The 22490-nt window shown below is 42.6% G+C and overlaps 2 protein-coding genes across 2 annotated transcripts; one reads left to right on the plus strand and one right to left on the minus strand.

Annotated features, from left to right (window-relative positions):
• Positions 1 to 1197: 1197 nt before the first annotated feature.
• On the plus strand, positions 1198 to 19191 carry hmmr (hyaluronan-mediated motility receptor (RHAMM)). The gene is made up of 18 exons (XM_063189427.1): positions 1198 to 1311; positions 1782 to 1877; positions 2028 to 2101; positions 2192 to 2269; positions 3998 to 4186; positions 4755 to 4841; positions 4992 to 5103; positions 5920 to 5985; positions 6094 to 6167; positions 6687 to 6906; positions 7612 to 7760; positions 8926 to 9140; positions 11059 to 11217; positions 11856 to 13511; positions 14364 to 14436; positions 16382 to 16558; positions 17535 to 17691; positions 19067 to 19191. The coding sequence occupies exons 1-18, from the start codon at positions 1266 to 1268 to the stop codon at positions 19078 to 19080; spliced, it is 3642 nt and encodes a 1213-aa protein (XP_063045497.1). The 5' UTR covers positions 1198 to 1265; the 3' UTR covers positions 19081 to 19191.
• Positions 19192 to 20726: 1535 nt separating this feature from the next.
• On the minus strand, positions 20727 to 21592 carry insb (preproinsulin b). Its single transcript, XM_063189887.1, has 2 exons — positions 21394 to 21592; positions 20727 to 20881 (listed from the first exon to the last, which is right to left on the minus strand). The coding sequence occupies exons 1-2, from the start codon at positions 21590 to 21592 to the stop codon at positions 20727 to 20729; spliced, it is 354 nt and encodes a 117-aa protein (XP_063045957.1).
• Between the last annotated feature and the right edge of the window lie 898 nt (positions 21593 to 22490).

A 22490-nucleotide genomic window follows, 5' to 3' on the forward strand; every position in this document is an offset into this window, starting at 1 on the left:
TGTATTGCTCACACTACCCTTGACTTGTCAGTACCAGGTGATGCTGCATTTTTTGACTCAGCCCTTTCCGAGATTTGAGCTATTCTGATGGGGGCAGACATTGTCTGATGTTTTTTTAAATGTTAACAAACGCCTGCCCCCATGACAATGACCAGGATCTCGGAAAAGGCTGGGGGAAAAAAAAGCATTTTCAGGTTCTGACAAGTCCAGGGTAGTGTGAGCATTACAACTGCATATCGTTATATGTCCTTTAATGAAAAAGCAGAAGTCAACAAGCCTGATTATCATCGATATTCAAATCTCTTCGAGACTTTAAAGTAGGGCTGCACAATTAATCGAAAATAATCGAAAATCGTGATATAATCGTGATATCAAAATTGTGATTTCAATCATGATTTAATCGTGGCAATAGGGACCTACCTTTGAGAACATCCTGAAGCCAGAACATACTGACAGGCTGGTGTTTCTGGCCAGAAATCTGTCCACCTAAGTTCCATGCTATAGCCTTTTATATTATTATTACAATTCATTTTATTTTTGCTCCTCCCATGTATAATTAATTCTTGGTTCTAATTCATTTTGTTAGATTTTTTTTTATTCAGCAAAAAATCATAATCATGATTAATAATCGTGATTATGATTTTGACTCAAATAATCGTGATTATCATTTTTTCCATATTCGTGCAGTCCTACTTGAAAGTGTTGCAAGGAGGGCACAGCCGGGATAGAAGTCAACTCCTTCCTTTATATGAAGCTGGAGCATTATGTTCCCAGTTCTATCAGAATATGCAGACCCTGGAGAAACTGCAAAACATAACAGGAGTTGTTGCATCAGTGGGAGGCTGTGAGCCCAATCAAGATATCAACCCAACCTCCAATCTCTCTCTCTCTCTCTCTCTCTCTCTCTCTCGGTCTCTGTCTCGCTATGTCTCTCTCTCTCTCTCGGTCTCTGTCTCGCTATGTCTCTCTCTCTCTCTCTCTCTCTCTCTCTCTCTCTCATTATCAGATGCATACTTTGTATGGCATTTCTGACATTCACACTAGTCATGCATTAGGAATGCAAAACTTGTAACATATGGGCAATAACAAAGCAGCTGATACGATGGGAACTCATGTGACTGGCTACTTTTGAAGTGATTGGTTAGGGCGCACCTACGTCACGCCTGCACTTTTGAAATTTCAGCGGGTGGAGTTGCACGTCTGTTTTTGAATACTAGCAGCCTCGCTTTGTGGCGTGTGTTTATTGCCAAGTTGTCGTCGCCGTCATGTCTTTTTCGAGGGCACCTGTAAAACGATTTAATGAAGATATTGGTGAGTGAACAGTACAATTTTTGATTTAGCTTACTCTATCGCAAGTCGCTGAGTTTACATGACACAGTATGGCTAGTAGTCAGCAGAGAGATGTCAAACAGCACCATGCTAACGTTTGTTAGCGATGTTGGACATAAAACGAATAATGGCTACCTAATTTCCAGGGATAGACTGCTGAAAGTCAAAATAACACCACACCTTACGTTCGAGCACCTTACGTTTGAGCGTTACATTGTTTGTAGTAAACAAATGGTCTTATTATAGCCTTTTTAGTTGCTGTCACAGGACGACTTGAACCATACCAACCAAAGTTTACTATCCTATGCTCTGACGGACGATGTCAAGCGTGAGACGTTCCTTTGTGTGGTTCTTTTGGGCTGTTTGCAGCATCCCATTATACAAAGTCTTTGTTGTGCATTTGACATTCATTGGGTTTGTGTGTATTTGCTCATGTGTATTTTTATATGTAGGCTGCGCCCCTGCACCTGGTACATACGATGTGAAATCAGGCGAAGCCAAGGGTGCTGCTTCCTTTCTAAAAGCGCAGCGCTTCAAACCCTTGAAAGGTGAGTGAGTTCGAAAACTTGTCACATGCTGCTCTGAGTTATCTATGTCCAATTGCTAATGATGTGTCTTAAAGGCAAGTATTTGTTGTTGGTGAATAACATCTGCATACCATTATGGCATAATGTCATGCATGTTTATCTTTTGTTCAGTCAACCCAGCATCACCTAGACTTGAAGTTCCTCCTGCGTCCCCTATTCGTCGAACCATGTCAGTGGATGGATTGGTAAGTTGGTGAAGTGGTGATGGGAAATGCATCAACATCATTATTATTGCTATTATCTACAATGTCGTCCGTCTTAATTTTGCTTTCCAGGTTGATGGGTCCAGTGCCAAGAAAGAGAAGCCACATGTATCCATGCAGATGAAGCAACAGAAACTGTTGGAGAAGGAGGTAAGAGGCTAAATACAGACCTGTGTGTGTTTATATTTGTTTTACAGACATGGCCGTATTAGGATGGCCCTTAGGCTGCAGGTTGTTGTAAGCCTGTAGGTAAGGCAAATTCTATTACAAAAAAAGCTAACATGGATGGTGTTATAACTCTGAGCACGGAATAAAATGTCTACCAACTGTGTAGGGGAGTTTTAACAACATAAATAAACCTCAACCCAATAGATGGGTTTTTGTTTTTTGTTTATCGGCCCAGTGTTGTGAGGAGGGGCAAGACACTGGCAGCCAACAACGTGAGCTAATTTTTTGACCGACAGCGGTTTCCCACAATCAGAAGTTGAGTTGTACGCAGCTAGTTTCGTGCAGTCAGGGAAAAACGAAAACGTGGAACCCATGTATAGACTACTTTTTCTTTTCACAATTCTGCCTTTTTTTTCTTTTCTTTTTTTGCCTCCCATCTGGCCAATCGGGGACCTCCTGGCACGTGGGGGGCCCAGGCTGAAGCTGTGTCTGCTGGTGCTGAGCCTTGCTCAAGGACATCTGTAAATAAGGCAGATTACTGCACAGCTATTGTTGCGCTGGTTGGTCGGTTGTTGTTACACATCCGCTCTATACAGTGAAGCCCAATTATGCTTTCAACGCAGACCCTCTACACGCAGCAAATCTCTGTCTGCCTTCATTGCCCTAATTACCCTTAGTAGTAGACTGTCACCTGAACAGAAAATGCTTTTGAAAGCTTGAGCAGACCTATTTGTCTCAAACATTTTATACATCTGCTTTATTAGACTGTTGTATGGACATTGTCTGGTTGTTGCGTGTAGATTCTGTGCAGCGGCACGGGGAGCAGGACCATATGCACCAAATTAGAAACGATAACCTGGACAGACAATTTTTTTTGAAAGCTTGAGCAAACCTTTTCGTCAAGTACACTATGTTTAATACGTCTGGTTGTTGCTTGTAGATCCGGTCGCTGGTGCTGCAGCGTGAGGAGCAGAATCATGCCCATATGCTCTAAATTACACTTTTATAATTTATTTGTTTGGTTGCTTGTAGTTCTAAATAAATATGTTTAATACGTGGTTGTTGCTTGTAGTCTAGATGTAAATAAGTATGTTTAATACGTCTGGTTGTTGCTTGTAGATGTAAATAAGTATGTTTAAAGGGGTATGCCACTATTTTGGGGCTTACTACAGTTAAAATCGTTGGCTGGGGTTTATAATGGTGGTAAAGTGTCTTATTTTTCATGTTAAGCGTTGTCTTGCTTTAAGACAAGTTAAAAGAGGGAATATGTCGCTAAGCTAGTGAAAGTCAATGCATCCGTGTAGCATGCTACATGGATACATTGACTTTCACTAGCTTAGCGACATATTCCCTCTTTTAACTTGTCTTAGAGCAAGGCAACGGCTTACATGAAAAATAAGACACTTTACCACCATTATAAACCCCAGCCAACGGTTTTAACTGTATTAAGCCCCAAAATAGTGGCATACCCCTTTAATACGTGGTTGTTGCTTGTAGTCTAGATGTAAATAAGTATGTTTAATACGTCTGGTTGTTGCTTGTAGATGTAAATAAGTATGTTTAATATGTGGTTGTTGCTTGTAGATGTAAATAAGTATGTTTAATACGTGGTTGTTGGTTGTAGATGTAAATAAGTACGTGTAATATGTGGTTGTTGCTTGTAGATGTAAATAAGTATGTTGTTTAATATGTGGTTGTTGTTGCTTGTAGATCCGGTCGCTGGTGCAGCAGCGTGGGGAGCAGGACCGGCAGCTGCTGGTGCTGGAGGAGGAGGTGAAGAAGCTGGAGGCCAAGCTGCTGGTGGCCACCCGGGAGAAGACCGGCCTGGCAGCCAACGTCGCCTCGCTGGAGAGGCAGCTGGCCGAACTCAAGAAGACCAACGACTTCCTCAAGAACAAGGTTTGGACGGAGAGCTTCTTGTGGGGTTCAAGTAAAGGGGGGGGGGGGTAAATCACTACAGTAGTAGTGAACCTGATGAAGCAACGTCGAAACGCGTTGTTTGCCAAATAAACTACCAGCAAAGAAGACAAGTGTGCAGGGATTTATTCCCCTTTACTTGGAACACTTTTACTGCACATCACCAGCGCCTGGACACTGTTTGTGCATAGGGGCTGCTTAGAGCTTCTTGTGTGGTGTTCATTGTTGTCTTCATTGCTACTTGTACATATGTTTGTTGTGTCTTCTTCATTGCTGCATGGTATGGTGTTCCTGTTTGTTGCTACAATACAATTCATATATATGTCACACTTATGTATTTTCATTATGTCTTCTTTCATTGTGTCACGTCAAAATGTGAAACTACTTTTATGAGGTTAAAGAAATTAAACATTTGCAGTGCAGCTCGGACTCAAGCAACCTTACAGCAACTGTGGTTTGGACGATGCTAATTATTTTGTTCTCTGTTATTGATATGATTGATATTGTCATTGTGATTAAATTTTTAATTATTTTTAACATCTTTTCCCAGTTTTCTGCCGACACATCAAAGAAAAAGATCCATGCCCTCAGTACAGAATTGATGGAAGCAAGAAACAAACTAGATGCAAAGGACAAGGTAACACTTATTTTCCTTCGTGAGCTGTCAAAAGGCGGTTATTTATGGGTGGTGTGTTGAATTTCAGGGAACCTTTTAGTTCCTGTCTAATGTTATGCATACCATCAATACTTCTCTGATCTTTTATTCTCTATTTTAAAACTTCAACAGGAATTGAGCTTCCTCCAAATCAACATGGAGGGCAAAGTGAAGGTTTTGGAGACAGATCTGCAAACATCCAGGGCCACTCTTACGGCCCTTAAAGAGAGAAATGACGACCTGGGTGAGTTTTTGTTTTTCGCTTTTGAAGAAGCTGTACACAAGCCAAATGAGATGTCGTGGAAACCATGGTGGCAGAGGGTGTCTGTGTGTAGCAAGATAAGCATACGATTCCAAAATCTTTCATGAATAGTGCATGGTGGGACACAATAGTATGCACTAAGACAGTGGTTCCCAAATGTTTTAGAGGGGACCCCCTTTTTGACCTAAGAACATTTTCTCAACCCCCCCACCCCCCACATTCTTAGGCATTTTTGTTTTGTCCATTAGTATTGCTAGATTTTCCATTATTACTTTGGCTACTATTATTGCTTAACAATAACAGGAAAGCATTATAAGTGAATACAGTAATCAATGTATTAAACTATGTTAGCTGTTAACCTGTGGATTTCCTGTTTTTATGTTAAGTCCTTTCTGTCCCTGACCCCCTTGCATTATCTCCACGGAAACAACCCGCCCCCCCCAGAGGTCCCGACCCCTAGTTTGGGAACCACTGTCCTAAGAGATAAGAGGTTGACATTAGGGCTGTAATGATATTGTATCGAACCGAATAATCGTGATCTACAGAGTCATGATACTGTATCGCAGTGCAAGAACCCTAACCCTTTCAAAGTTCTGTTACCCTTCATCCAAGTTTCAAATGTGAAAAAAGCAAATTAATTCCTTCTAAAAGATATATTTAAGAAATCGTGGGGTGTATGGAACCGTAGGTCCAAAATTGTGATACGAACCGAATCGTGAGTTGAGTGTATCGTTACAGCCGTAGTTGTCATGAAAAACCTGCATCAATAACTAGATAATCTCTCATGCCAACATGCAGAGTATCTACACAGGGAGACAAAGACCCAGAACGAGGAGCTGGAGACGGAGGTGGACAAGCTTCACGGTGAGCTGTTTGTTTATTTATATTTTGTTTTGCTTTATTTTTTGTCTGTCTGCTCAATAGTTGGCTTTATATGTTTCTTAATATGCTTTACATTATTTCTCTCAATAGCTGTGATTCTGGAACTGCGCGAGGAGATCAAGATTATTCAGGAATATCTGGATACTGCCAATGAGGAATTACTGGTATGTTTAAACTTCTATTGGCTGTGTGTAAAACCACTACTTGCCTTTTGTCCCAGTCTCTTTGTAGTCATGCTTGAAAGTGTCGTCCTTTTAGTTTGCTGGCACAGTTTACTAGTTTTGTTTAATAAAATTGTCACAATTGGACACCATTTATTGTGGCGAAGGCTCACCTCAGTCTTCAGCATGTCACATAGGTGGTTGCATGATTTTTGAAAATGTATTTGTTTTATTTTATTTGTGTGTAACCAACTGGTCCTCTAAGATCAGATGGATTAGGGGACGCTGTGGTGCAGCGCACTAAGTCCCCCACATCGGGCTTACATTGCCCACAGGGACCCCGTTTGAATCCGGCCAGGGCCATTTCCCGGCCCGGGGCCATCTCTCCCTCCCAATCATTTCCTGTCTACTCACACTGTCCTGTAATAATAAAGCCCAAAAAGCCCCCCAAGAATACCTTTAAAAATAATTTTTAAAAAGTTTCAACGTTTCTTGCTGACTTGCGTTTCTTTTTTGGTTAAGGATCTGCGCGGCAAGCTGAGGGTGTCGGAAGAGGCGCTGAGGAGGTTCGAGCAGCAGAAGGAGAGCAGTAGCGAGGAGCTGGAGGCCTCCCAGAGTGTCGTGCGGCAGCAGGAGCAGGAGCTGGCGCGGCTGAGGGTGGTGCTGAGGAGGACTGAGGAGGAACTGGACCAGCATGTGGCCCACCTCGGGGAACGCTGCCTCATGATGGAAGTCGAGAGGGGTGAGACACTAGTAGAGTAGAGTATCATTTATTGATCCCGAGGGAAATTAAGGTGTCAAGTAGCATACATACATAAATACAGACATCACACACAACATTGCACATATATTTTCCATACATATATTCACATGGTCAGATCTCTCTATCCCACACACACCCTACACAAGTATTCTGTTTGTTTGGCCCACCTCATGATGGAACACGAGAGGGGTGAGCCACTACACAACTGTGCCCTGCCCACAACGTACCTGGAAATAAAGGACCAAACTTATTTAATGTTTTTATTGAATTATTTGTCATTGTTGATTTTTAAGCGAACTTTGTTACCTGTATTGGCCATGAAATGGCCACAGCTGCTTAATTGGCCATAAATGTAAACAAACAATCATAGAAAGGAAGTTAGAAGTTAAACCTAGAAAGGTAAGGTATTCTTTTTGTTTTGCCCATCTTAGGGAGCAATAGCATGTAACCAAAAGGATTGGTGTCCATAAGTGTGTTTTATACATAAAACTAGAAAAAAATGAATTGAATACAGAACTGCCATAGTTAATTATTTGCTGTGGGTGAAGAACCTTGTTGGATTTACATAATGAATCTGATTGGAGTTGCCACATGGATACCAGACATTGACTAGGGCAAATCTTGCTCCACTGTCACCAAGACACAAACCGCAAAGTCTGATCTGTATGCGTGTTGTCTATGCAGCTCGCACCCAGGAGGAGGGCATACGGCGCGTGGAGGAGCTGAAGTCGGAGATCAGTACCCTGGAAGAGGGCAGGCAGGCGGACCAGAAGGAGCTGGAGACGCTCAAGGAGATCCAAGGAGTCATGACCGCCCAGCTGGAGCAGGAGAAGGTAAACAGAGTTCCATGTAGGGGTGGGCGATGTGGCAAAGATGTCATCACATTTTTTTTAAACATAAAATCTCGATTTCGATTTTTCTTTTTCTTTTTTATCACAATCTTCCATCAAAACATAAAAACGGGGATTTTTATATACTTGCAATTTGTAATTAACAATTAATGAAATGGAAACACACTGACACTGAAAGTACACAAGTGTAATACAATAATGTTTAGAATTCAAGTGAAGACAACACTAAATAAGTAGATATCACTCTGATACTGATGGTAAACATCCTCGATTTCATTATTCACGATTTAATATCGACATATTGCCCACCCCTAGTTCCATGGCTCATTCCATTGTTCAAACTCCTGTCCTTGATTATGTCACTTCATATTCACAATAGTTTTAGGCCATTTTTTGACAGGTGGTTGTATTCCCCATTGATCTGCATTGACTAAAAAGCACAGGTCTAAATGCAAAAGATGGAGGCTGCTTTAGCCGTTTTCCAGTGCGGTCTTGCTGTTGCAGTCGCCGTGCCACCTGTAGTCAAATTTTCCGTCTCTGACATTGCATCACACCACACTGGCAATCCAAGTAGAAAAGGTGTCTTAGGGCGAGTCCCATTTCTAATTTCTACCCCTACCCTTACCTCTTCCCCTTGACCCTCGTCCCTTCAAACGGAGCAGTAATAAGGGGTAGGGCTTAAAACGCAACCTCAACTATGATGCCTGTAATCACTCGGGTAGCAATTTTTTTAAAAAGGACAATGGTGTTGCACGATCCATGCAATTCTTTCAATGTCTTTTTGTGTGTGTGTGTGTGTGTTTCCTGCAGAAAATTACCATTGGGACAATGCAACAAATATCACAACTGTAAAGCTGTAAATTATGGCGAAAATACTTATATTTGTGTGCTTTTGTGGATTCCACCGCTTTTAAAGGCATTCGCAATGCATTCGGGCTAATCGTTCGTACCCCTCCGTTTGAAGTCTGTCTCAGGAAAATCTCTGTTTGAAGGGGTACAAAGCCCTTCCCCTTCCCCTCTGTCTGAACATGAATTGGGACATCCCTAGACCTTCACGTGAATGCGCAAAAAGGAGGGGCAGGTGAAATGGGATTCGGCCTTTGTTAGGGTGTAATTTCCCTTCCCTGTCTCCTAATGTCGTGTCCAGGAGCGTAACCAGTCACTGAAAGACACCATTGAGCGGGAGTGGGGGGTGGCGTCGGAGGAGCGGCAGCGCCTGGAGGCCGAGCTGGAGGAGGCGCTGGACGAGCTGTCCAACCTGGAGGCGCAGGAGCAGCGGGGGGAGGAGGAGCTGATGAGCCTGCGGGGCTGCAACCAGGAGCTCCAGGCCGAGCTGGACGACGCCCGAGAGCAGCTCGACAGGTACGGAAAGACCTGCCGTGGTGACACGCTTAGGCCAGATCAGCTTGACTGGTCGGGAAGGTTTTATTAGGTTCTTTTTTGGTGGCCATGATGGAGCCAAGCTGGACGAGACCAGAGGTAAGGACAGATTATTTGTGGTCATGGTTAGGCCAGATCAGCTTGACCGGTTTTCTTTTTCTTTTTTTTTTCTCTTTTTTTTTTTTAAATCAGCAAAACTTTTTAAAGGGATATGTTTTTGCCTACCGTATGCTGTGTGCTACAGAGGCTGCTGTTCCATTGGCAACCAATCCATCGAGGACTGCCCATTGCACAACCAATCTAGTGGGCGTATCATTTCTGCCGGGGACTAAATAGAAATGCAGTTACTAAAATGAAACCATGCACCTGAAAATACCTTGAAATGTATTTTTATGAAGCATAGCCTATCACCATTGTGCATTAGGCCTACAGACAACGACCAAACAGGAACTCATTTTTAAAAGCCAACAACGCGTGCGCTCAGTATTCAGTCTGGCTTGCAAATAGACCACAGGACGCATTTGAACACGGAGTTCATATCACAAATAGGGTGTCACGATATCACTGACAGACGTTGAATTGATAGGTTTGAGTCCGACAAGTCGTGCCCTTGTCTTACTGGGCGCACTCTTTCAATTTCGGACTGCGTCTTTGACAGCCAGACGGGGGCTGCCGCGGGAGCGAAGAAAATGTCCACAACTTCGCTGAATAAATAGGCCTAGGCCTATCCTTTGAACTGTGTACAGCAATTGCAGATGATTAGCTTATTGGATAGCCTATTTTGTGAGGGTTAACTTGCCATTAACAAGGAAAGGTGATCTGATTTCAATCCCAGAATATTCTTTGTGTCTTCAAATGTCCACCTGTCAACAGCAGATCTAGACTCCCACCTAGACCAGCGCGACACTTGTCTGTTTGCGAGCAGTAAACTTGGCTGATAACTTCAACTTTAGGGCTACAGTATGCAAGGCTAGACAGCGGGTTAACCAATCAGGCCCCTACTGTTGCGTTAATAATGTTTAAGCTACAGATTCTTCAGCGCAGGATATCAGAAATAAACAAGACAGCGCAGATGGCTATTAGTTTTTTTTTTATATGGTCACAATCGCGTTATTACGCATCATATGCAATATGCGTAGGCCTATTATTTCATGAAACCTCAAATCGGAAGCAATCGCCCGTAGCCAGCACTTTCAACCCTTTCTCAGATTAATGGCAGCCTAATTGTCCCAAGCGATTTTGAAATCAAACTGAAGCCCATGCACGGAAGACTCGCATTGGATAGGGACTGAGTTTCAGCAAATGACACAGCAAGGCGCACAAATAACATAACGTGGGACTTATGATGCGTCCTTTTCAGATTAATTGTGGACATTGGGTGAACTATTTGGCTGTCAACTTTAGACATAGGCTACAGGGTTGGATTCCAGGTCAAAAACAGCTGTGCTGCTGACGTAATATTAGTAATAGAATGCTTGATGAAACGCTCCATGCTGCGTCGAGATTTCAGAATGTTGACGGTCTAACATTCTGCACTTCCACGCGTTTCAAACAGGCGGCGCAGGGTGCATGTACACAATGATAAAAAATAATGGACATGAAAACAAGTGATCATTCAAAATTAACTCCACTAACCACAGTAAAGCAAAATATTAACAATGAAAGTTATTCTAAATAGCATAATAGGGCACCTTTAAGTGCGGACTGCGTTTACATTACACTCTGCCATCTGTTCTCCTCAATATTTTGAAATTGTTGATAGAATAATGCAATAGATCATAGAATAATATTAAGTATTTAAAATGAACATTAAAAAAAACATTAATAAATGTCTTATTCTGATGCTTGATTAATTTCTGGTTCACTCCCAACTCCTCACAATGTGTCCATTTATTGTCAGGCTGGTCCAGTCTGTGGAGGAACAGGGAGGGGAGGCGCAGGAGCGTGTGCGGGCCCTGGAGGAGGAGGTGGCGCGCCTGAACCAGGCCCTCCTGGAGGAGCAGCAGAGGCAGGGCAGCCTGCAGCAGACGCAGGAGAAGGCCAGGGAGGAGTACGCCAGGTGAGCACACTAGTCATTGAGTTTGAAACAAAGCATCATTTGATGTAGCCGTTCCAAATACATTGATGGAGATTTAAAAAGTCCAACTCAACCAGGATTTTTTTCTTTTCTTTTTTGCTACCACTTTTTTTTTTTTTTTTTAACGTTACGTTTTGGGGTGAACACCCTTCTTCAGACAAAAGGTGAACGTAGTGGAAAGGTGAAATGTGGGAGCAAAAAATCCTGGTTGAAGCGGATTTAAAACAAAACAAAAATTTCCATCTCTATAATGTGGTTGTCCTGCCCTCTGGTTAGACGTTTTTTTGGATGTGCAGGCTTCAAACTACTCATTCCAAATACATTGACCAACTGCTTTTTTTGTGCAAGCACAGCTGGCGTATAAATTATAGTCTTTTACTAAATGGATTTGCACAACTAGACTATTACTATATGCTATTGTTAATCTTTCTGCACTATGGAGTTAACCAGAACTGTAATTTCACTGCAAGCTAGCCTGCACGGTTACGGTTGTATGTCACAAATAAATTACTCTTCCTCTTATTGGATTTAAAATTCTAGTCTGAGTGCTATCTTTGACCTGAGTTTTTGTGTTATCTTAAATATTCACTGACAAACTGACAAATGAAATCCTACTACAGAATGCTACTGGAAGCCCGAGCGAAGCTTGACGAGAAGGAGGATGAGCTGGAGCTTGTGCGGGACGCCCACAGCCGTGCCTTTAGCGAGCTGCAGGGGGAGCTAGACCAGCAGAGGGAGAAGCTGCAGAGCACCATGGCAGAGCTGGAGAAAGAGAGGGAGGAGAGGAGTGCCACGGTCAAGCATCTGGAGAGGGAAAGAAGTCGCATCATTGAGGAACTAGACAATGAAAAGAAGCTGAGAAGTTCCTCTCTGGAACAGCTGACGGAGGAGAGGGATGCCGCTATGGAACAGTTGAGGAAAGAGAAGGCTGATGCTGTGGAACAGCTTGAGAAAGAGAGGTTGGGCAGGATGGATAAATTGGAAAAGCTCGATAAGGAGAGAGATTATCTGCAGGAGCAGCTGGAGAAAGAACGAGAGGAGAGGAGCAGCACGTTGGAACAACTTGAGAAGGAGAAGGTGGAGAGAAGTAGTGTTCTGCAGCAGCTGGAGGAGGAGAGGGTTGAGAGAAGTTGCACTTTGGAACAGATGGAAAAGGAGAGGAAAGATCTGCAGGAACAGCTGGAGAAGGAGAGGGAGGAGAGGGCCATCGCCTTGGACCAACTCGAGAAGGAGAAGGAAGAGAAGGGTATTACCTTGGAACAGCTGAAGAAGGAAAAAGAGGAGAGAACCATCGCCTTGGAACAATTTGAGAAAGAGACGGTCGAGAGAAGTAGTGCCATGGAGCGGCTGGAGAAAGAAAGGGTGGACAGAACCGCTGCCTTGGACCAGCTTGAGAAGGAGAGGAACGGTATCCAGGAGCAGTTGGAAAAGTTGACTGAAGACCACACCAGTACCATTGAAGAGCTAGAAAAAGAAAGGGTGGAGAAAAACAGCCTGGTGGAGCAATTTGAGACGGAAAGGATCCATTTTCAGGAGCAGCTGGATAAGGACAGGCAGGAAAGGAGCAGCTTTCTAGCCCAGTTGGACAGCGAGAGGAGTAGCGCCCTGGAAGAGCTTACGAGGGAGAGAAACGATATTCTGACCCAGTTGGAGAGGGAAAAGGAGGAACGACAGGAGGAGCTGCAACAGCTGGAAAAAGAGAAGCAAAGTTTCCAGCAGCAACTGGAGACGGAGCGCAAAGAGAGAACCACTCTCCTTGCTCAGCTGCAGAGCGAAAACGGCAGCACGCTGGAAGAACTGAGGACGGAGAGAAGCAAAGTCCTCGCTCAGCTGGAGAAGGCGAAGGAGCAGCACGTCAGCATCCAGGCCCAGCTGGAGAAGACGAAAGAGGAGAACAGTCACATCGTCGCCCAGTTGGAGAAGGAGAGAGGGGAGAGGAGCGCCGTGCAAGCCAAGCTGGAAAAGCGTGAGGAGGAGAGAAGCTCCGTCCTGGCTCAACTGGAGGAGGTGATTGAAGAGAAGACCCGGCTGGAGCAGAGGAGGCGGGAGTCTGCGGAGGGCCGCATGGCCGAGGCCGTCCTCCTGCAGGCCCAGGTGGAGGCGCTGCAGAAGGGGCACGTGGAGCTCCAGAGGCGGCTGGAGGAGGCACAGGAGGAGAGGGAGGCTCTTAGTGGCTGCGTCCGGTCCTTGGAGGAGGAGAGGGAGACTCTGCAGAGGCGGATGGAGGAGGAACGGGATGTGATGGAGACCAGACTGGCCCAGACTGTTGAACAGAGGTGAGCAAGCCACACTTGAGCTTTTAACAAAAGTTTTGGTGACACTTTCTATGAAGCCCATATCTATAGCGCATTATGAGCACATTTCTAACAACTTATAATGCACATCATAATCATAGTGCATTATGACTACTCTCTATAAATCTATAAAACTATAAATCTAGCTTATAATGCATTATAAATCTTAGTGTGTTTGTGAATGGTTGTAAACTACAGGCAGTGAGGGCGCTTATAATACATTATAACTGTCATAATGCACTATGATTATTTATGGTGCACATTATAAGTTGCCATAAATGCACTATAGATATGGGCTTCATAGAAAGTGTTACTGAAGTTCTAAGTTAATGTTGTAATGTATAACTTTTTGATCATAACTTTTTTTTTATTGAGCTTTTACTCTGGTGTAAGGGGTTTTGTTTTTGGTTTGTTTTAATGGACAAACGTTTTAATGTTAAAACTATACCTTTTTGATCATTTTGGCCTTCTGTTTATGCTCGCTTGCAATATTTAATTTGTGTACTACTGTAGGTATCTGCTTGCATCCTTTGTTCAGAATGATAATGAATGTTTACACCAGAATCAAGCCATGAATAAAACAAGTGAAGTCTTATGTTCATCATGTTATAGCTTTTGAATGTTGACGTTCTGCGTATGCTAGTTTTCAATATTTAATCATAGCACTGCTGGAATCTACTTGTATTTTAAGTTTCTTTAGTGTGGGACCTTTTAACAGTTTGTAATAAGTTAAGCTTACTACACAATACTTTAGAACTGATCAATCACAATTATTTTGGGTTTTGCTTATTTTCTTATCTTTTTTTTAATTTTTATTTTTTTTATTTTTTTTAGTTCCAACGAAGAAGAAGTTGAAAGGTGGAGAACCCTTTACGAAGAGCTGTATGCCAAAGTTCAGCCATTCCAGGTAAGTTGTGCCGCTCAGCAAGTCTTTTGATCTGCCTCATTACTGTTGACCGCAATCCCATCTGAGGTCCTCATGTGTTTGAAGATGCAGCTCACCTATGAGAAGTGAGAGTTTGTTGATTAGAGATTTGCATTTTCTGTGATTGGCTCAACCTATGAACCATGAGCCTTAGCTAGCACAAATTGACTGAAGACTGTCAACACTTCACTACATTTCTGTGCTGTAGTGCTCATTGCTCTGACTACTTGAAACGTGGCCAGAATAATAATAATAATTGCTCTGATTACTTCAAACGTGGCCAGAATAATAGTAATAATAATTGTAATTACATTCACTTTGTTTGTACAGCACCAGGCGATATGAAACTATATGTGCTTTAAAAAAGACAAAAACAATGTTGGCATATCGGTGACAGCCTTTTGGTTATGCCATATGCACAGAGTTGGCAGATCAAGTCATATCACTAAGTTAATTGCTGTGTTGATTACTTGTACTTTGCAGTGGCGGGCAATGCTTTTAAGCCTTTATTGAGACGGCATACTGTAGTTCTGTCAGATCCACTCTAGTCAAAAATGAGACGGGAAGCAGAGATATATTTCAGAAGCTTTATTTCTGAATGCATACATTTGTGTTTGGGGGTATAGCTCTGTTCGGAGGAAGTTCCCGGCTTCTCCATGAGCTCCATGCAAGCCAATACAGGGAACAGCAGGATCCTCAGGTGGTGTGCCTTCCATTTAGCTGGAAAGGCGAAATGCCCCCTAGAACAGAGCAAGCAACAACAACATGACATTGTTTGGCAGTGATTAGTCTGGTGGAGCATGAGAGGTGGTTGGAGCAAAACAAGCAGCAAAAGCAATGACAGGAAAACAAATTGGGTAGTTTAAATATAGCACACCAAATGTCAGCATCCAATTGCGAGCTGCAGCTGATTAACCAAAGCGCAGCTGATTAGTGGAGAGTTGTATGGGTTGGGTCGGCGTCAGCCAGTAGGCAAAAGGGCGCGTTGACGACGTGGTCTGCCAGAACTAACGCAGGTTGCTCGATTTATAGTGTTTCAAGAAATGAGTGGGAGAGAAAGATGGTGGAAGATTGGGCAATGACCTCGGGCCCGTATCAAACCCAGGTCCTCGGCATAACTGCATGGTGCCGTTTGAGTCACGGCTGAGGCTCCTAACGAGGGTTTTCACGTTTCACTTAACAACTCTGCTTCTTTTTAAAAATTGTTATTATGGTAACACTTTATTTCAGTGTTACATCTATTAGCACTAATACCTACAATGTGCCCGTACAAGTAACTTGTAAGACATGTACTAAGCAAAATTCAACATTTTTTAGGCATGTATTTGCAAATGTCTTGATGCACAATAAGGGATTTATTATCAATTTTACCTTAGTAAGGACCTAGTAGGCCTTAGCTTTTGCTTAGTACAAGCCTTGCAAGTTACTTATGCAGGCATTAACATTGTATGTATTCATGCTAATGGATGTAACACTAAAATAACGTGTTTCTGTTGTATTATTATTATGTTGGGGTTTTTTCAACTTTATTTAGACAGGGCAGTGAAGAGTGGGATCGGAAATGAGTGAAAGAGAGGAGGATCGGGAAAATACGCGGGCGGGAATCGAACCCGGGTCGCCCACGTGTAGTAGTCCAGTGCCCAGCCGACTAAGCCACGGCTGGGCCTATAACTGTACTTTTAATATATTTTTAGGGGCTTTTATGCCTTAATTTGATAGGGCCGTCTGAGATGGTGACAGGAAGCGAGTGGGACAGAGAGACGGGGTGGGATCGGGACATGACCCCGGCCAGACTCGAACCGGGGTCCCCGTGGGCATGCAAGCCCAAATGTGGGGGGGGCTTAGCGCACTGCGCCACAGCGCCCCAATATAACTCTATCTATAACGTGGCCTGTGCCTCCCTTTCCCCTGCCTCTGCTGTGTGCAGGAACAGTTGGACATGTTTGCAGCGGAGCGTAGCGCGCTACTGAGTGAGAAGGGGGCAACGGAGGGGGAGCTGACGCGGCTGGCGGACGCCTACGCCAACCTGATGGGCCATCAGAACCAGAAGCAGAAGATCAAGCATGTCATCAAGCTCAAGGAGGACAACTTCAACCTCAAACAGGTCAATTCACTGGGCTTTTTAAAATTTTATTTAGTAAAATTTAATAAGCTCTGCAACATTGCTCGTCTTCTGCTATATTTTAATAGTGAGAGTGCAGCGTTTTGACCCTCAGGTCTTCATCAGGCAAAGTCACTTTGAACATTGAACTTTTTTTAAATTTGCCGTTCACAATGATCCAACCTATACAAATTATTTAGTAAAAGTGGGTTTTGTCAAATGTTGCCCTGACTGAAGACTGAAGATCAAGCATGTCTACAAGTACAAGCTCAAGGAGGACACCTTGAACCTCAAGCAGGTCAAATATATGGGCTTCTTTCAACCATGCAAATCCTATTTGACAAATGCCTTCCTACCTTATCCAAAAAAGGGAGGTTTGCTAATAAAAAGTCCAAGGCTGTCTTCTTGTCCAAATAGCCATGTTTGAATAAAGGGTTTTTATATTTTTTTAAAGTTAAAAACGTGATCAGGGCATTTATATTTTTTTAAGTTAAAAACGTGATCAGGGCAGACATCCACGCGTAGTGGCACAGAGCCTTCTTCAGGGCATTGCTAATATTTCAAAGGTTTGCTAATGTTCAAATGTGGCCCTGTTTGAGAAGAACCCGAGGCTGAAGATCAAGCATGTCATTAAACTCAAGGAGAACAACTTCAACCTCATGCAGATCAATTAGATTGGCATTGTTTAAAATATCAAAGTGATACATGGAAATTGGTTTATGGGCCTGATTGACTAGAACCAGTAGCTGAAAATCTAGCACATCATGCTGAAGAATCCGACTACTTTTCAGTAGTTTTCAGTCATGCTGTTCACCAGAAAGCAATTTGCCTGTTCACTATATAGTGTTAAGTTGGAGAGGATGAGCTAAAGTGATCATGTAAAGAATTGAATTGAATTAACTGTAACACCCAATAATACACTACAATGTAAGTTTCATTTAATTAATTATGTGTATTTTTGTGTGATCTCCATCTCCAGGAGTTGTCTAAGCTCAGGATACAGGTAACCAAGCAGAAGAAGGAGCTGGAGAACCTGAAGCCAAAGCAAACGCCGCGCTTCGACCCCAGCAAAGCCTTCAAGCACGACCACAAGGAGAACGAGCGCCCCACCACTACTACCACCCTCAGATCCTCTGGTAAGCAGCACTCTGACTTAGCCTAGCCCCTACAACCCTCAGATCATCTGGTAAGCACCCCCTTGTCCCTCTACCTACCCCCACAACCCTCATATCATCTGGTAAGCAGCACCCTGTAGGGATGGGTAATTGCCAACTACCTTGCGATATATGTGCATCCCGATACAGTGATATGTATTGCAATATTGTAGGCCTACATTTGTTTTTTTTATTATTTCCTTTTTTTTTTTTACATTTTTAAGAAAAGACACATGTATAACTAAAGGTTACTTTTTTCTGTTGAGCAACAGCTACCCGGTAGTGAATATAAAACACTGCCTTCACAAAACTGTTGGCCTACTGTTCATGATGCGATACTTATCACGAGTGGCAGTTGCTGTGTAGTATTCAAAAGTCTATTTATTTTATTAATATTGACACCTACGATACGTGTATTGTGAAGAGGACCATGACGATATATCCAGATATTTTGAACACACCCCAACCCCCCTGTCCCTCAACCTAGCCCCTGCTACCCTCAGATCCTCTGGTACAGTTATGCTCAAAATGATAGCGGTGTCTTTACAAAGGTGAGCCAATGCCAAAATCCTTCAAATAAACTTTACTATGATGAGTACAAATGCATTGGGGACACTTCCCAATTTTCTTGCTTTAAAATAGAATGTGCAAAGTTATTAAATTGTATAACATTTCATTTGAAAGTGAAGAAATGTAATGTTAAAAAAAAACAGCGTTGATGTCTGTCTGGCACCCCCTTGTCCATTTATCCTTTCACTGTTCCAGTCTAGGTCAACACTGTCAGTAGATGCACTGCATAGTCAAGCTATTGCCATTAATCGGACTGAGCTCTGAACTGATGTTCTCGAGAAACCCAATTATACATGTGCTGTAAGAAAGTGTAAATTCTTGGATTATATACGTCATACTCTAAGCAGCAGACGCCTTTAATTGCAAGCGTTTAATAAAGATATGTTTAAACTAATGCAGATTACTATCCAAGAACAAATGATTCATATCGTGTAGTGCCGGCAAGAAGAACAAGTTGCGATGAGGATTTCTCTGTACATCTGTACAACTGGTTGCCACGTTGAAATAATGGGTTCTCTTTTCTGTAGACGACAGTATGAGATGCCTTGCCTAACAGCTCCAGTTTGTAACACATACTGATGGTGCCCATCTGCCATACATGCTCGTAATACAGTACTGCCAGTCTGTGAGGGCCATTCCATGAAGGAGAGCCATTGCATTTAAATGTTTGGACACAGTTTGTAGCTTAATTTCTTGCAGTACAACTTTGATCAAACCGGTAAATTATATTTTTAAAAAACTAACACCAATGTGTTCTTTTTCTTGTTCTCTCTTTTTTTTTAAACAGGTAACAGACTTTAAGTCATGGGATGTCTGGAGGTCAAGGAATATTTTAATGTAATGTTTTACGTTTTTAAAAATGATGTTTTTCTTTTTTTTTACATTATCTTGTAATAAAGTAGTTTTATTGTATTCTGTTGTCTTTGAGTGATCAATCACTTTCTTTGGAGTAATCAAAGTCAAACTGTACTTTCTTTTCAAAAAACAAGTGTAACAGGCTTAGCACAGAAGTTTTAAATTGTGCTTGACCAGTCTCTAATGTGCAGTTAAACTAAACGAATAGATAATTAATTGGCAATAAACACACACACACACACTTTACAACATACTGGTACATGAATTTACATTCTTTCTCTGACCCATTCACTCACAAATGCATGCACACACATGCAAACTGTGCAGTAAGATATTGACACGTGCATGTACAATAAATACACATATTCTGCTGTGAGAAAATGAACATACTGATACAGACCATATATACAGTATACACACACATGCACACACAAACTCAAATCACTCAGCAGCAGAAGAACAATCAGTGGCCATATACTGTAGGTTATGTCATTAGTGTAGATTTACTATAAGGTGCAAAGGGTAAAGTGCCAGTGGCATTGTGAATGAAAAGTTCATGGCATGTTCTTCAGTGTCCTTGAAATGTCAATCACACTGACAGGAAATATGGTGAATTCAGGTAAATTGGGCTATTTTTTTTGCATATGAGTGAATGCTCAGAGTGGCCTAATTTACCTTAATTCACCCATACTCATGGAAACATTTTCACATATACTGCATTTGCCAACACATAAAAAATGCTTAAAATTCTGATTTTACTTCCCAAACAGTTTCAGGTTTCTGCACTGCATTAGGGCTAGTAGATAAAACATTAAAAATATATTTATGTTTTTAACCACTGCTGAATCAGTCTAATTATACACTCCTACTTCCAAACAAACCTGTGAGGTGCTGTCAAATCTGTGGTCATTTGGCCCTCACATGGTAGTGATGGAAAACAAAATGTGTCCCTCCTTGTGGAAGTTGCCCATCCCTGACATTGAAGAAGGCTTGTGTTTTAGCCATTGATTTGTTAGTTATTAAACTAGATTTGATGCATCATAATTCACTGGTGTTACACAAGATTTGTCTGTGGGCAAACCACAGTGATTTTTAGCGTATTATTTTGAAGGACTAATTACAACTCAAAATGTTTTAGTCTGCATTTTTAAACCGTATCTTTTGTTGCCAGTGGAGGGCAGTAGAGTTCCATAAACATTAAATCGTCCAGGCCATGTTTCTTCTCTCTTTTTTTGCAGTAGTGAGCCAGCCTCATTACTCATTTCCCCACGAAAACACCACCAAATTCTCATGTGAATGTAGATACATGAATATTTTATTGCTGTGTACACACAAACAATTACAGAAATGAATTAGTCCCAGTGTCGTCTTGCAGACACAACAGAAGCCCGCTCTCTTGCACTCGGGTAACAAAACCAAACCAAACCAACGGGTCAAAAGTTCAACTTGAACCAGCTGCCGGGCCCCTTTGTTCTGTCAGTCAGTGACTGGGACCAAAGACTGTCGAGCTGAACATCCTAAAATGTTTGTGGCAGGCCAGACAAGGTGGTTGTTGTTCCAATGGTGGTGTACTGTGCGAGCGATGCGAGGGGTCATTCGCAGTAGTTCTGCAGGTGGTGGATGCCGCATGGCTTGAAGCAGCACTGCTCCACGATTCCCCTCCTCTTCCGCACCTCCATGTGCATCCGCTCCGTCTCCGCCGGGTGCTTTCCCGGGCGCCATGGGACTGGAGACTTGGAGAGTAAAACTGGGGTAAAAACAGGTGGGGTTGGGTAGGGGAGGGAGAGAGTGGGACAGTTCAGATGGTTAACCTCATATAAAACTTGCTGACTGTAGTGGCGGTGGTAGCATATTGCCTCCAGGAGCATCTGTTTCTGTTTTATATATATATTTATTTTGCCTTCTACAAAAATCTGGTTACCCCAGTTTGGAAGTTTGAAATGCATATAGTTGCAAAACTTGGATGACTTGTGGAAATTAAAGTTTAAATATATATATTTTTTTTTTTTAAAGAAAAAAACACACATGGAGGCCTTGGTGGGCGTAGAATATTGCAGATTGTGCAGGAGAATGTTTGAAGTCAGCAGTAAGCACTACACTATCTTAAAGTTCCCAGAGGAATCTACGTTTGTGTCTGAAAGAACCATTAAAGGTCCTCTGAGGAACCTAATATGTATCAGATTTAGTGCTTCTAGGCAGGTTTTGTGCATTTTTTTGGGCTGGAAATCAGCATTCTCATCTGGCAACCCTGAGCCTTACCCAGGAGAGCCTGCAGATCCCTCTTGCTCCTCTTTCCGGTACTGTAGTAGAAGCCACGGTCACCACACACCAGGTACAGGGCCTCCACCAGGTGGGGACCGCACAGGTACTTGGTAGGCCCACTGATGCATTCTGGGACGTGGGAGGAGAGAAGCAGAAGCAGCAGCACCACGTGGGCCGTTGTCAGTAAACGGGTCATTGAGACGCTGCTGAATAGAGAAAACAAAGATGGCAATAATATGATGCACACATTACATGGAATCTTGGTTGCCAGATGTGATTGATATCCAGCCCAATAAATGCTCAAAAACTGCATGGAAGCATTAGACACTGCCCACTTTTAGCTAAATTAAATGGATTTCTTTGGCCATACATATACAGAAAAACCTGACCGATATTTTTTTCTTCCTAAACAGCCCAAATGGGCAGGAAACCAGCCTATCTGGCAACCTTGAATGGCATATAAGCCTTGGTAAGAGGTCAGTCACTGACATGAACATCACTTAGTCATCTCTGGCTTCTAGACACGGGAGTGTGTCCTAATTTTGCGTTTTGTCCGAGAACAGATGCTAATTTCGTCTGTCCTAGGTTTTGAAATTGCAATTACAGAAGCTGCTTTTGAAGATCTTATAATCCTACTTACTCTGTAAAGTGTAAATGATGCTCGTTTCTATGAAGTATCAAAGACAACATACCTGTGTGTGGCTGTTGAGAAAAGAGTCAGTATATGAGAGGGTGTCGAGTACTCATTTTATACACCCTCAGTAGACTATCGTCACACAATTTTATCACATCAGCGGAAAACACCCTAAGTTGCCATGTAATACTTGTAGCTTCATAATCATCTTGCTAAGTGGCATTAGGGAGCAGTGTTATAATCTGTGTGTGTGTAATCTGCCATGGCTTTGGGGAGCATACAGGATCAATTCAGGCTTGAAGAAGTCAAGGACCTGCATCACAATCCACTTAACACAGGGAAGGGAATGTACCCAGATCTACTGCAGTGTGGGTAGATTTCTTGCTCATACACAGATGTGTAGACATCCATCTCATACATTGATATGTATGTACTTTATACCTGTGAGTATGAATCCAGG

Source organism: Engraulis encrasicolus, chromosome 23 (assembly GCF_034702125.1).
Source record: "Engraulis encrasicolus isolate BLACKSEA-1 chromosome 23, IST_EnEncr_1.0, whole genome shotgun sequence".
Lineage (NCBI taxonomy): Eukaryota > Metazoa > Chordata > Actinopteri > Clupeiformes > Engraulidae > Engraulis > Engraulis encrasicolus.